This window comes from Myotis myotis, unplaced genomic scaffold (assembly GCF_014108235.1).
Source record: "Myotis myotis isolate mMyoMyo1 unplaced genomic scaffold, mMyoMyo1.p scaffold_m19_p_1, whole genome shotgun sequence".
NCBI lineage: Eukaryota > Metazoa > Chordata > Mammalia > Chiroptera > Vespertilionidae > Myotis > Myotis myotis.
The window spans coordinates 159,210,538-159,227,248 of NW_023416313.1; the positions used below are offsets into that span (position 1 = coordinate 159,210,538).

A 16,711-nucleotide genomic window follows, 5' to 3' on the forward strand; every position below is an offset into this window, starting at 1 on the left:
AGGTGAGGAGCTGTAGAGCTGGCTTCCTCCTTGGAGACAGACAGTGAAGGCCAGAACACAGCTCAGCTGAAAAAGCTGTAGAGGCCGGGGCCAAGGCAGGAGAGGAGGCTGATTACTCACCGGAACTCCCCAACAATCTGCCCAGCAAGCCCCTGCAGGCCGCCCCTCAGCTCCTCCACCTCCCGCCGCAGCGCCACCAGATTGGCCAGCACGAAGTCCAGGCGGTCCAGCACCATCTCCTGCCCTTCTGGTGGGAGGCTGGGCAGCACCGCAGCATCTCCAGCTTCCCCTGGGGCCGCTCGCAATGGCCTCACTGAAGGAAGGAGGACAGGAGACGTGATGTCCATGGGACATAGTGAAGGCACATGTTCACAGCTGTCTTGTTAACAAGTCCCAAGTAATTATCCAGAAAAAGATCAAGGTCCCGATCCATAAACAAGAGCCCTCTGTTCCAGGACCCTCCCACATCAACCTGTGGCAGGATAACACACCAGGCCAGATGAAAAAAAATGCTTGCAAGAAAAAATAAACATAAAATAAAATACTTGCAAGAGCCCTAACTCAGTGGATAGAGCATCAGCCTGCGGACTCAAGGGTCCCAGGTTCGATTCCAGTCAAGGGCATGTACCTTGGTTGCGGGCACATTCCCAGTGGGGAGTGTGCAGGAAGCAGCTGATTGATGTTTCTCTCTCATCGATGTTTCTAACTTTCTATCCCTCTCCCTTCCTCTCTGTAAAAAAATCAATAAAATATATTTTAAAAAATGCTTGCAAGAGTGAGAGTCCTCAAAGTCAGGACAGTCGCCTTGCTAAAATGAAAGAAAAACCTGTATCTGACTACAGGCAAACCTCGGAGACATTGCGGGTTTGGTTCCAGACCACTGCAATAAATCAATTTTCACAATAAAGTTATTCGTAATATTTTGCTAGTGAAGATTTTTTTTTGGGGGGGTGGGGGATGCAATGTCTGTGAAGCACTATAAAGTGAAGCACAATAAAATGAGGTATGCCTGTATATAATGCCCAAATATCTGTCAATACCAACCAAACAGCAAAACTAAAATTGAGTTCACTCAAATCCTTATCTTTCACTTCACAGAGAATAGCAAAGAACACAGCTCCTTTCAAGAACTTCTTTTACTGTCATCAGAGAGCGGCAAAGAGGAAAGGTACAGTGGGAAAAGCCCATCAAAAAACGTTGGAGGGCGGGAAGCAGGTGGAGGGGGGCAATGAGGGGGAAGGAGGGACATCTATAACACTCTCAACAGTAAAGACTTAATTTCAAAAAAGACATTGGAAAAACAGTATTACCAAGATCTGAATTGAGCTCTACATAAACTCCAACAGTAAATGCTAGTAAACAGAGAGCTACTACCTAAGGCAATTTTACTGGAAAATGTAAAAACAGGAAAGAAACGAGGGTGGCAGAACCCACAGTCCAGGAAGCACAAATCCGTTAAATCTAGTAACAGTCTAGGCCAGATTACAATACACATCCAACAGTACTCAAGACTGGAGACAAGACGGTCCCTGGGAACAGAGCCACTTTCTCCCAACCTCAGCAAACCACAACTGCTGAGAAATTACAAAACACAAGGAAAATGAAAGAAAGACAAGCATACAATAGGTGACTATCAGGTTATAAAATGCTGACAAACGTTACAATTTAAAATGATAACTCTTGCCCAGCAGGTGTGGCTCAGAGATTGAGCGTCAACCTATGAACCAGGAGGTGACAGTTCAATTCCTGGTCAGGGCACATGCCTGGGTTTCAGGGATCCCTGGTATAGGAGGCAGCTGATCAATGATTTCTTTCTCTTCATTGTTTCTATCTCTCTCCCTTCCTCTCTGAAATCAATAAAAATATATATTTTTAAAAGATAATTCTTTGAAGACTCTTCTAAAGCTAAATTTTCAAAACCACTTGGCATTTGGTTATCAGAGAAAAACTCATTTCCAATTAACATGGGGTGAGATTCTCTGAAAACTCCACTATTACAGGAACATGAAGTTTGAACCAGCCCTTTGCTCAAATGAGTTAATTTAACATGAAAGTTTTGCAAAACTGAAAGCACTACCCATTACAGCTGTGGCTGGCTTCCACCCATATTCAGCTTCATTGCAAGTAAGCTCACCCGCAGCCCCATGGCATGTGAAGTTCATGGGACGGGGTGACCAGGCCAATCCTGCCTCTTACTCTGTGACAACCTCGGGAAGGTTACACAATCTTTCTTAATCTTGATTTCATCATAAGAAGGATTAAAACACTTGGACTAGGTAGTCTCCAAGATCCCTACATTCTAATATGTAATTTAACACGTGAGCCTCAGGACTTTTAATTCCTACAAGACTTGTTTTTCCTTTTGCTTTTTTTTTTTAACTCTTCCTCTACTTATTAAACACCTCACCCAACACTAAGCAAGCGTCTTTAATATATATATATAGCACCACTGTGGCCAAAACCAAAAGTGAAAGCTACACAGCCTTTTCACAATATACTTTCCTGGGATTACAGGGGAAAGAGTACAGAAGAGGGAGAATGCTTTCCTTTTCAATAAGCTTTCCAAGAAGGTGAAACTCTCAGGCACCCGCACCCGCACCCGCTGTCCCGTCCCATAGGCTCTGCTAGGGCAGGCTGCATCCCAGACCCATCCACCAGCCGTGACTGCGGCCTCAGAGGACCGGCTCCTACCCTGGCGTCTGGGCTCTGAAGTCTGCGTGACGTCCAGTGAGTTGGGCAGGAGCTGGTTCTGGCCATGGCGCTGGGTCCGCTTCCACCGCTGTCTGTACAGGGCGTACAGGAATCCGAGGCCCGCGGCGGTGCCCAGCAGCAGTCCCAGCCCGGAGCGGGCGCTGCCCGGGCTCGGCATGATGCACCTGCAGCCCGCGGGAGCCGCCGCGAGCAGGCGGGCGGGGGGAGAGGTTCGTGAGCGTGGTCCACAACCCCACGAACCCCTGGAGATAGCTCCGTGCCCAGACCCTGAGCGCCCAATTACCTTCACCCCAGCCTGGACCCCAAGACTTCCGCCAGCCCCGAGCCGGACTGCCGCGCCTCTCACACAGCGTGGAAGCAGCCTCCCCTCCAACACGCCCCCTAGCCCTGGTCCCGAGTCAGGTTCCTGGGCTTCCACACCCTCCGCTCCAGCCTCAGGGCCCGCAGATCACACACCCGCCGCGCTGGCCGCAAACGCCTGGCCGCCCCCGCGCCCTCTGAAGGGACCTGGCCTTGCAGGAAAGAAACTTAGACCCTCACCCGGCCGCTCAACACCCGGGGAGCAGTCGCCGCCGCCTCACGCTGTCAATGATCATGACGTCATTAAGCGGCGCCATCTGCCCCCGCTTGCTGTCGGGAAGGCGCCGTGAGATGACCGCACTGGGCTGCGCCTCCCGCCCAAGTTTTTCCCAGGGGCGGGGCCACAGTGCGCCCGAGGGGCGGGGCCACAGTGCGCCCGAGGGGCGGGGCCACAGTGCGCCCGAGGGGCGGGGCCCGCAGAGCGGCGGGAAAGGGGCGCGGAGTCGCAGCGAGAGGCAGACGCTGACTTACTGGGGCGATGCTCAAGCAGAAACCCCGGTATGGCCGCTGAGTTACCATTTCTCTCCGGTCACACCTGCTGTTCGCGTCTGCTGTTGCTTCTGCCTGAATGACCCATTCTCTACCTGGAAAACGCCATCCCCTCCTCACCTATTCTTGACAGTCTGTCCTAACTCCGACTCCATTTATTTCGGCTTATTATTTATGCATTTTTATTCAAACCATTTGCTAAACACTAGACAATAGCGCTTTTTTACATGTTCAACTTGGAACATGTAAACTATTGGTTGGCCACAAGAGGTGCCTGAGTCCCCAGGGCCAACTTCTTCAAAACTCTTACCTTGCTCTTTGATTACAAAATCTGCATTATTAACCGGTTAATACGTCAATAACACGGATTAACGATTAACCGGTTAATAATGCGGATCAACCATTAAACCGTTAATAATAGGGATTAACTGATGGGGCAGAGGCCATGTGCTCAGAAAAGTGCCTTCTTCCTGAGCCCAGGCCCCTGCTGGCCACCCCCAGGATTTAACAAGACCCGACTTGTGCCTGGCCAATCGGCAGGGCCCACAGCCAGCTCCCTCCCCTCACTATTAAAGCCCTGATTTTCTCATGGGTCTCACTCGGTTTCCGGTCGCTGCCTCGACTGGAGGCCCGGGTCGGGTTAGCTAACTCAATAAAGGACCTTCTGCTTTTGCATCGGACTGACTCCCTGGCATGGTTTCTTGGGGATCTTGAATTCTGGGCATAACATTAACCATTAACTGGTTAACAATGCGAATCAACCATTAACCGGTTAATAGTGCAGATTTTGTAATCAAAGAAAACATGGTAATTTCAAGAAAAACATCAAAAGTGCTTTATTCAAAGTAATGTCCATCACTAGCTACACATTTCCCCTGAAATTATATTTCAGGTAATGTGTGGATACCGTCCCAATAGAACTTTTCTTGTTTTGAGGCAGACCATTCAGAGACCCAATTTTCCACTTCTTCATACGTTTTGAAGTGCTGCTCAGAAAGTGTGTGTGCCATCGATGGGAACAAGTGGTAATCTGAAGGAGCAAGGTCTGGTGAATATGGCGAGTGGGTTAATACTTCCTTAACTGGTTTTGAAGTGTGTGATGGTGCGTCATCATGAAGCAAAATTACTTTGCCGTGTCTTCTGGCCCATTTGATCATTTCATGATCAAAGCGTGGTTCAAACTGATTATTTGTTGTCAGTAGTGATCAGTATTAACGGTTTCACCTGGTTTTAGAAGCTCATAATACACCATGCCTTCCTGATCCCACCAAATGCAGAGCATTGTCTTCTTTCTGAAGCGATTTGGCCTTGCAGTCGATGTTGATGGTTGACCTGGATCAACCCATGATTTTGTGCATTTGGGATTCTCAAAATAAATTTACTTTTCATCGCCAGTCACAATTCGGTGCAAAAAAGACTTTCTTTTGTGCCATTGAAGCAACATTTTACTGATGACTTTTCAGTTTTCCATTTGTCTTTTGTTCAGTTGATGTGGCACCCATTTTCCTTCCTTTAAAATCTTTCTCATTGCTTGTAAATGATCAAAAATTGTTTGCTGAGCAACGTTTAATCTTTCTGCAAGTTGTTTTTGAGTTTGACACGCATGTTCATCCAATAATGCTTGTAATTGTTGGTCTTCAAACTTTTTCGGTTGACCTGGACGTTCTTTGTCTTTCACACTGAAATCATCACTTTTAAAGCGTTTAAACCAGTGTTCACAAGTATCTTGAGATGGAGCATGTTCACCATAAGCTTCCCGAAGTATACGATAACTTTCAGCAGCACTTTTCTTCAAAATAAAGTAATGAATTAAAACTTCCCACAAATGCTCTCTTTTTGGAATGAAATTCAACATTTTTAAGCGTAAAAATATCTATGATGTTAACAACTTCAGAAAATTTGACATATGAAGTTTTGAAGCTTGCTGTCAATACAACAAAATAGCATACATATCAAATCGCATATATATATCAACATATGTGTAACTCCATTTATTGAAAAATATCCACATTATTAATCGGTACACCTAATATTGTAAATAACGCTGCAACATGCAAAAAAATAATATACATGGAGCCTGAGCTGCTATTCCAGAGACACATCTTATGCCTCAGAACCTTTGGAATGTTAAACAGGGCAAATTAACCTTTGGGCTGGACCTAAAGCAACATTGTAGTACTAAAGAACTTTTTGCAAAGATAACAAGAAAGTGGACTGTTGACTATAGACTGTTGACTACTGGACTGTTGACTATAGACTGAAAATCAACAACATTGTTTAGAATTAGCAGTACTATATTAGCTTATCCTTCTATTGATATACTTTCCCCCTTTCACAAATACCCCTTGCCTTGGTTTCCTAATCAGAATATTATTATTATTATTATTATTATTATTATTATTATTATTATTACTAGAAGCCCGGTACACAAAAATTTGTGCACTGGGGGGGTCCCTCAGCCCAGCCTATGCCCTCTCGCAGTCTAAGACCCCTTGGGGGATGTCCACCTGCTGGCTTAGGCCCACTCCCTGGGGGATCGGGTCTAAGTTGGCAGTCAGACATCCCTCTGGCAGCCTGGGAGCCCTCAGGGGATGTCTGCTTGCCAGCAGGGAGCAGGCCTAAGCTGCAGCCGGACATCCTTAGCACTGCTGAGGAGGTGGGAGAGGCTCCTACCACCACCACTGTGCTGGCAGCCATCAGTCTGGCTTGTGGCTGAGCAGAGCTCCCCCTGTGGGAGCGCACTGACCACCAGGGGACAGCTCCTGCATTGAGCGTCTGCCCCTGGTGGTCAGTGTGTGTCATAGTGACCAGTCATTCCCAGTCGTTCTGCTGTTAGGGTCAGTTTGCATTACCCTTTTATTATATAGGATTTCACTAGAAGCCCAGTGAACGAATTCATGCACAGGTGGGGTCCATCAGCCCAGCCCCAATCAAGTTGGATTGGGGCTGGGCCTGTTGGGAGGAGGAAATGGTGGGAGGTTGGCCAGCCTGCCCTGATCTGGGCCAATCAGGGCTGGGCCAGCTGAGGGGAGGGGCTGAGGGAGGTTGGCCGGCCCCACCCCCTGATCAGCCGGGTTCGCTGGCCATAGTGGGAGTCATAGCTACCAGTTGTACCAGTAGTTACAGTGTTACGGTCACTGGCTTTTTATATATACAGAGGATGATGATGATGATGATGATTACTAGAGGCCCGGTGAACAAAAATTTGTGCACTTGGGGGTAGAGGGTCCCTCTTCCAGGCCTGTGCCCTTTCATAGTCTGGGACCCCTCAGGGGTGACCACTTGCTGGCTTAGGCCTGCTCCCCGGGGGATTGAGCCTAAGCTGGCAATCAGACATCCCTCTGGCAGCCCGACAGCCCTCGGGGGATGCCCACTTGCCAGCAGGGAGCAAACCTAAGTTGCAGTCGGACATCCTTAGCGCTGCTGAGGAGGCAGGAGAGGCTCCCACCACCACCGCTGTACTGGCAGCCATCAGCCTGGCTTGTGACTGAGCAGAGCTCCCCACTGTGAGAGCACACTGACCACCAGAGGGCAGCTCCTGCATTCAGCGTCTGCCCCCTGGTGGTCAGTGTGTGTCATAGTGACCAGTCATTCCCAGTCTTTCTGCTGTTAGGGTCAGTTTGCATATTACCCTTTTACTATATAGGATAGAGGCCTGGTGCACGGGTGGGGCCGGCTGGTTTGCCCTGAAGGGTGTCCCGGATCAGGGTGGGGGTCCCGCTTGGGTGCCTGGCCAGCCTGGGTGAGGGGCTGATGGCTGTTTTCAGCTGGTCACACCCCTTCAGGGTGGGGGTCCCCACTGGGGTGCCTGGCCAGCCTGTATGAGGGGCTGATGGCTGTTTGCAGCTAGTCACACCCCCTTCAGGGTGGGGGTCCCCATTGGGGTGCCTGGCCAGTCTGGGTGAGGGGCTGAGGGCCATTTTCAGGCTGGCGGGCAACTGAAGCTCCCAGGCTCTTTTTTTATTCTGAGATTTATTTACTTTCTATAGCTGTCAATGGAGCTGAGAGCCAGCTCCAGCTCTGAGGCCTTTGCCAGCTCTGAGGCTGTGGCTGGCTGAAAGCAGGTATCTGGGTTTGTTTAGATTCTATAATTAAAACTCTGTTGCCATCACTGGTGCTCTAAGCTCTGAGCCCACTGGCGGCTGAAAGCAGGTACCTGGAGTTTGTTTAGCTTCTATAATTGCAACATTGTTGCATCTGGAGCTCAGAGCTGGGCTGCGGCAGGCTGGGAACCTTGGCTTCCTCCATCACCAGGGCAACCAAGCCTCATGTTCACTTCAGCTGCGTGGCTGCCGGCCACCATCTTGGTTGGCAGTTAATTGGCATATCTTGCTGATTAGCCAATGGGAAGGGTAGCGAAGTTATGGTTAATTACCATGTTTGTCTATTATTAGATAGGATTATTTTGAAGAAGAAAAGAATGAGGAGGAGGAAGAGGAGGAGAAGGAGAGAAGGAAGACCCCTAGCTGGTTTGATTCAGTGAATAGAGTGTCAGCCCTTGGACTGAAGGGTTCCAGGTTTGATTCTGATCAAGGCATGTACTTGGGTTGCAGGCTCCATCCCAACCCTGATTGGGGAGCATATAGGAGGCAACCATTGGATGTGTCTCTCTCACATTGATTTTTCTCTCCTTCTGTCTCTCCTCCTTCCTTCCACTCTCTTTAAAAATCAATGGGGCCGAAACCAGTTTGGCTCAGTGGATAGAGCGTTGGCCTGCAGACTGAAGGGTCCCAGGTTCGATTCCGGTCAAGAGCATGTACCTGGGTTGTGGGCACATCCCCAGTGGGAGATGTGCAGGAGGCAGCTGATCGATATTTCTCTCTCATCGATGTTTCTAACTCTCTATCTCTCTCCCTTCCTCTCTGTAAAAAATCAATAAAATAAAAAAATAAATAAAAATAAATAAATAAAAATCTATGGAAAGATATCATTGGGTGAGGATTAACAAAACAAAACAAAAGAACAGGATCTGGTCTGCCTGAATCAATGCTTCCCCAATAGGTATTCTTTGTTATCTCAATAAAGGATTGTTGCCTTTTCACTTTGGCCTTTTATTTTTAGGTTGTGCTTTCATATTGAAAGTGTGTTTTTAATATCCTGTCCCCTATTTTTTCTCACTTTTTTTCTGAACTGAGCTTGTGTTTCTTTTGTAATAAGAAAAAAAATTAACTTAATTTTGGAGGGAATAAAAATTCATTTCCTCTGGTGGAACTAATCTTTGTATCTTTCTTTGCTTCTGAGGCTCGGTTACCTCCATTACACTTGCTTCCATGATTACTTGCTTTCTACTCTGTCTTGTGGACAAAAAGGGGCCACTTACTAAACTGGCAAGCTCAGGGGCAGCCTGCATGGTGGCCGTACAAAGTCAGAGACCTAAAATAACTACAAAGGATGTTCTGAAATGAAAATTTGTTAACTAAAAGCAGTTTATGGTGGCTAGTCATGTCCAAGGCCGGCACCTTCCCTGACAGGGCCCATCTTTGCCCTAACTGAGCCTGCCTATTGTCTTTCTGCATCTCCGATAACATACCGTTAGAATGTCCAAGTAATTTTCCTTTTCCTGAACCTCTCAAAGCACAGGCAGTGCTCTGCGGAGACCACAAACCCCCTCATTGTTCCTGAGCTAATTGCCGACTGTTAACTATCCTGCACCATCTCAGGGAAAGAAGCATGTGTCTATCGTTCTACTTTTTGTCCAACCCCAGAGGTTTCCCCACTTTGCCTTCTCCCGCCTCCCTAATCTATCACCAACGGATTTCATGTAACCCACACACATCTCCTCTTTTGATTGTAATGTATAAAATAAGGTGCAAAACTGCCATTCTCCGGAGCATTATCTCAATCCATTGAGATTTTGCTTCCTGGCAATTGTCAACGGTTTGCCTCAGATGAACTCACAAAAATTCTCTATGGGTTTGAATGTTTCTTACGTTGACAACCTCACTGGACGGCTCACTGTTCTAGGACGGGGTGCATGCCTGATTCATCTCCATGTCACCGTGCCTCGCACAACTCTAATGCAGAAGCCATCCATAAAAGCTGAAGAGAGGAAGGAAGGAAAGAAGGAATGACAATGCCCAGGCCCTGCCACTTTAATGAAAAGCTGTGTTGTGAAAGCACAATTTCTCCTCTATTTACAGGGGAGGAAGATCTGCTAGATAAACTGACTATGGCAAGAGGCAAGGCCAGATGGGCAGACCAAGCGAGGGAATTCATTTCCCTCTGGATATTAAAGATGTCATCTGGGTGAGGCTGCCAGGGTAATCAGCAGTGGGGTGGGTGGTTCCTGATAAAGCTCTATCTTATGCTGCATCTGCAGACCAGTTTTTCAAGTGTAATAAAGCCCTGGCAGCCTGAGATGTGCACTGGCCTCTGTCTCCTCCCCAGGTCCCACAGCCCAGCCTGAGAGAGGGGAGCGGAGGGGAGGAGAGGGGAGGGGGGGGCAGGGAGGGGAGGGGAGGGGGGGAGAGGAGAGCAGACAGACCCCACACTCCTATTCTGCTCTCAGAACAGAACACCTTCACTTATCCGGCTCATCCAAGAGAGGCAACATGCCTGATGCCTCGGGACAGCAATCTTCAACCCATGTGCCACAAGAATTTTTAAAACCTGCCTTAGCTGGTTTGGCTCAGTGGATAGAGCATCCGCCTGTGGACTGAAGGATCCCGGGTTCAGTTCCGGTCAGGGTACATGCCTGGGTTGCCAGCTGGATCCCCAGTAGGGGCCGTGCAGGAGGCAGCCGATCAATGATTCCCTCATCATTGATGTTTCTCTTTCTCTCTTCCTTCCTCTCTGAAATCAATAAAAAATATACATATCTAGCCAAAACCGGTTTGGCTCAGTGGATAGAGCGTCAGCCTGCAGACTGAAAGGTCCCAGGTTCGATTCCGGTCAAGGGCATGTACCTGGGTTGCGGGCACATCCCCAGTGGGAGATGTGCAGGAGGCAGCTGATCGATGTTTCTCTCTCATCGATGTTTCTAACTCTCTATCTCTCTCCCTTCCTCTCTGTAAAAAATCAATAAAATATATTTAAAAAAAAAAAATATACATATCTATTTTTTTTAAAACCTGCAATACCTATTTAGTTAGGAACACTGACCTCTTTTCCCTTAGATTGTCAAATAAAAAATTACACCAGCCAATACAACAATAGCTGTCCAGTCTGAATGAATCAAAATCATACCTATTTTTTTTTTTTGCCAGATCAACCAAAAATATAATATGTCACTTGGTGTGCGGCAGAATTTTAGTGCTTAGTCTATGTGTGCCATGAGATGAACAAGGTTGACAGCGGCTACCTTCAAGGTTAGTCACAAGGATAAGGCCACCATCCAAAGGCAGTAGCAGAGGGGTAGCCAGATTGGCCAGATGTTTAGCTATGCCCTTTTAAAGGTGCTTTAGGTTTGAGAACTTAAGGCCTTCTGAGCACCCTCCTAATGTCACTGAGAAACCAAAGGCAGTTTCCCATTTTTCTCAACTCAGAACAGTAAATATTGCACAAGTCTACAGACAAACTCGGATTGCACTGAGAGGGACAGCAGCCTCTCCCAGGGGAGCTCTGAGCACCAGGGGAAACTACGCCCCATGTTTGGTTTGTAGTGTCAGCCCTGCAAGAGCACAACGAACCCTGCAGAACTTGGGGCTTCCTCCCGCTCAGCCAGGAGCCAGGGATACCTGCAAGGCCGAGCAGCCAGCCCCAGGCCCGCGGACAGATGGCTCCCTCAGCCCACCAGAGCTCAGGAGGTTCTGAGGGCCAGTTCTACACACACACACCTACACACACACACACCACACACACACCTACACACACACACACACACACCACACACACACCTACACACACACACACCTACACACACACACACACACCTACACACACACACACCACACACACACACACACACACACACACCTACACACACACACACACACACACACACACACACCTACACACACACACACCACACACACACCACACACACACCTACACACACACACACACACACACACCTACACACACACACACACACACCACACACACACCTACACACACACACACCTACACACACACACACCTACACACACACACACCTACACACACACACACACACACACACACACACACACACACCACACACCTACACACACACACACCTACACACACACACACCACACACCTACACACACACACACACCACACACACACACCTACACACACACACACACACACACACCTACACACACACACACCTACACACACACACACCTACACACACACACCTACACACACACACCACACACACACCTACACACACACACACCTACACACACACACACACCTACACACACACACCACACACACCTACACACACACAACCTACACACACACACACACCTACACACACACACACCACACACACACCTACACACACACACACCTACACACACACACACACCACACACCTACACACACACACACACCACACACACACCTACACACACACACACACACACACACCTACACACACACACACACACACCACACACACACCTACACACACACACACCTACACACACACACACACCTACACACACACACACCACACACACACCTACACACACACACACCTACACACACACACACACACACACACACACACACACACACACACCTACACACACACACACACCTACACACACACACACACACACACACCTACACACACACACACACACACCACACACCTACACACACACACCTACACACACACACCTACACACACACACACACCACACACACACCTACACACACACACACACACTACACACACACACACCTACACACACACACCTACACACACACACACACCACACACACCTACACACACACACACACACACACACACCACACACACACTACACACACACACACCTACACACACACACCCTACACACACACACCTACACACACAAACACACACACCACACACACACCTACACACACACACACACACACACACACACCTACACACACACACCACCTACACACACCACACACCACACACACACACACACACACACACCTACACACACACAACACACACCTACACACACACACACTACACACACACACACCTACACACACACACACCTACACACACACACACCACACACACACCGACACACACACACCTACACACGCACACAACACACACTACACACACACCCTACACACACACACACACACACACCACACACACACACACAACACCACACACACCACACACACACCACACACACACACCTACACCTACACACACACACACCACCACACACCTACACACACACACACCTACACCACACACACCTACACACACACACACCACCCACACACACACCACACACACCTACACACACACACACACACTACACACACACACACCGACACACACACACACACACAACACACACACACCTACACACACACCACACACACCTACACACACACACACCACACACACACCTACACACACACACACCTACACACACACACCACAACCTACACACCACAACACACCCTACACACACACACACACACACCACACACACACCAACACACACACACACTACACACACACACACATACACACACACACACCACACTACACACCTACACACACACACACCTACACACAAACACACACACACACCACACACACCTACACACACACACACACACCACACACACACCTACACCACACACACACCTACACACACACACACACCACACACACACCTAACACACACACACACTACACACACACACACACACACCACACACCTACACACACACACACCACACACACACCTACACACACACACACACACAACCGACACACACACACAACCTACACACACACACACACACACCACACACACCTACACACACACACACCACCACACACACACACCTACACACACACACACACAACACACACACACACACACACACCACACACACACCTACACACACACACCTACACACACACACACACAAACACACACACACCAACACACACACACACACACACACACACCTACACACACACACACCACACACACACCTACACACACACACACACACACACACACACACCTACACACACACACACACACACACACACACACACACACACCTACACACACACACACACACACACACACACACACACACCTACACACACACACACACCACACACCTACACACACACACACCTACACACACACACACCTACACACACACACACCTACACACACACACACACACACACCTACACACACACACACACCTACACACACACACACACCACACACCTACACACACACACACACACCACACACACACACCTACACACACACACACACACACACCTACACACACACACCACACACACACCTACACACACACACACACACACACACACACACACACACGACCAGACCAGGAGGCCATATTGCACAGTGACCGAGAACTCTCCTTCTAGAGAATAGGGTCGCTCCTTGACCCAACCGAGCAGAGAGGAGTGGGAGGAGTTAGAGAGAAGTGTTGTGCTTTAAAAAGAAGCAGTAACACAGGACCTGGAGCTCCCTGAGCTTCTGTGCCAGCTCTCAGAGGGATAATGGCAGCAGCATTAGGACTTTGATGTGGTTTCAAAAAGGAGGGTTTGGGCCTAAAAACAAAAGTACCCAGTGGATACTCTGTGGGCCCTAAAATTCTATTGTAAATTACCCCCAGTTATTCGCCACACTGGCACACAGAGTGCACCTCGCAAAGCAAAGTACCCTTCCATCGCAGCTCGAGTACCTCCAACCCCTGCCCTACTGCCCTGACCCCCAAAACCAAAAGCTTCAGATTCCTGGCTGGGAAGCTATATCAACAGGCCCCTTAGGATAGAATTAGAAACACGTGATGATTTGAAGAAAAACTGCTTAGGACAGAACTCACTCTATGGCCAGGATCTCATTGGAAAAATCAAAGTGAAGATTAGGCAACAGGAGCTAAGTCCAGGCTTGAGTGCCCCTGTTTCTATTGATTTCAGAGAGGAAGGGAAAGAGAGTGGGAGAGAGAAACATCAATGATGAAAGAGAATCATTGATTAGCTGCCTCCTGCACACCCCCCACTGGAGATCAAACCAGCAACCCAGGCATGTGCCCTGACCGGAGTTGAACCTTGGACCCTTCAGTCTGCAGGCCTATGCTCTATCCACTGAGCCAAACCGGCCGGGGCCCTCTCACATCTTCTCGAGGTGCTGGCCAAGCTTCTCCCACCTCACTCGGTCGGGCCCGGCCTTAACCGCTCCCTCCCATAGGCAGACACTGGCTCCCAGACTGAAGGTACAGCTCTCTCCAAAGGCACCTGGGAGGTCGCTTCCAAGCAGCACCTTAAAGAACCTTTTTCTTTTAAAAATCTTTAGGTTTCTTTTGTCCCCTTTTCTTAAAAAAAACACACCTCTATCTCTCTATCTCTCTATCTCTACCTCTGTCTCTATCCCTATGTTTATCGTCCTAGACAGTTTGGCTCAGTGGACGGAGCTTTGGCCCACAGACTGAAGGTTCTGGGTTTGATTCCGGACGTACCTCGTTGCAAGCTCGATCCCTAGCCCTGGTTGGGGCACATGCAGGAGACAACCAATCGATGTATCCTTCTCACATTGATGCTTCTCTCTCTCTGTCTCTCCCTCCCTTCCACTCTCTCTCTAAAAATCAATGGAAAAATATCCTCAGGTGAGGATTAACAACAACAAAAACTGATAGATAGATAGATAGATAGATAGATAGATAGATAGATATAGAGATATCGATATTGATATATGAATAGCTCTTCATTTAAAGTACAGGCCCCAGCCGAAACCGGTTTGGCTCAGTGGATAGAGCGTCGGCCTGTGGACTGAAAGGTCCCAGGTTCGATTCCGGTCAAGGGCATGTACCTGGGTTGCGGGCATATCCCCAGTAGGAGATGTGCAGGAGGCAGCTGATCGATGTTTCTCTCTCATCGATGTTTCTAACTCTCTATCACTCTCCCTTCCTCTCTGTAAAATATCAATAAAATATATTAAAAAAAAAAAAAAAAAGTACAGGCCCCAGGTTGAGGTATGCTGTGGCCTGGCCTGCTGTCACGGCTGTAGGGTACAGCGGGTCGGGTGGGGCTGGCAGGGCAGCTCCCTGGAGAGGCCATCCCGTAGTTCTTGCAGGGGCTGCTCCCAGCATCATTTGGTTCTTGCAGGCGAGGAACCCATAGGAGGCAATCAGCAGGGCCTCCTCCTACGGGATGCAGATGAGCCATCCTCCCACCTTCGGTAGGACACCTCACAGGTGCTCGCCCACAGGGCAAGCTCTCAGGGCAGCAGCCGGGCAGCCGGGGCTGGCTGCGGGGCTGGCTGAGTCCGATCTGGCTGCCACCTTGCTGATGATGGGGGTCCATCTTGTGGGTGATGCAGGTGCAGCGGTAGCCAGAGCCCTTGAACAGCTTCTTGGAAAACCAGTGGTATCTGTAGTGCTTAGAGCCTCCTGGAGAGCCCCACCGAACACCTTCAGCCTCTGCCTGCTCAGGCAGCCCGGGTCCTCAGGAGGCTGGAGAGGAAGCCTGTGGGGTGGTCCCTGGGAGCATGTTTGTCCTCTTCCCGGTCCAGCTGGCCTGACTCCGGCCGTGCGCGGCTCTGGCACCGGTGCCGCAGCCAGGAGCAGTGAGAGGCCTCTGGGGGGTCCTACGCTCTGCAGGGAGCACTTGCTCAGGGCTCTTCACTTTTGCCGTTTAAAACGCCTGCATCTTCCCCCATCCCATCCCTTTCCCTGCTCTCCAAGATAACCCCTACCCCGAACTAACCATTATCATTCTCTTACTTTTCTTTATAATTTGACCATCTCTGTTTTTATCTCCAAACAGTATATTGCCGAGTTTTGCAAGTTCATGAACTTCATGTAAATAGAATTGTTTTATATTTTCCCAAGGTTTGCTTTCTATATTTTTTTCAAGGTTTGCTTTTTCACTGAGCATTTTCTTTCTTTTTTTTTTTTAAAAATATATTTTATTGATTTTTTACAGAGAGAAGGGAGAGAGATAGAGAGTTAGAAACATCGATGAGAGAAA

At 48.8% G+C, this 16,711-nt stretch overlaps 1 protein-coding gene and 1 pseudogene across 7 annotated transcripts in view; both read right to left on the bottom strand.

Moving 5' to 3' along the window:
- RMDN3 (regulator of microtubule dynamics 3) overlaps positions 1-3,383 on the bottom strand; it is a 21,417-nt gene extending 18,034 nt beyond the window's left edge. For 3 of the 7 annotated variants that reach the window (XM_036297485.1, XM_036297476.1, XM_036297446.1), the window contains exons 1-3: positions 3,253-3,383; positions 2,692-2,876; positions 121-313 (exon numbers count right to left, since the gene is read on the bottom strand). In XM_036297485.1, the coding sequence (XP_036153378.1) occupies positions 121-313; positions 2,692-2,869 (371 nt within the window). In that variant the 5' untranslated portion in view covers positions 2,870-2,876; positions 3,253-3,383. The other 4 variants (XM_036297492.1, XM_036297466.1, XM_036297455.1 and 1 more) reach the window with 4 other exon arrangements.
- Positions 3,261-16,450, bottom strand: LOC118675078 (annotated as a pseudogene).
- Positions 16,451-16,711: the final 261 nt, after the last annotated feature.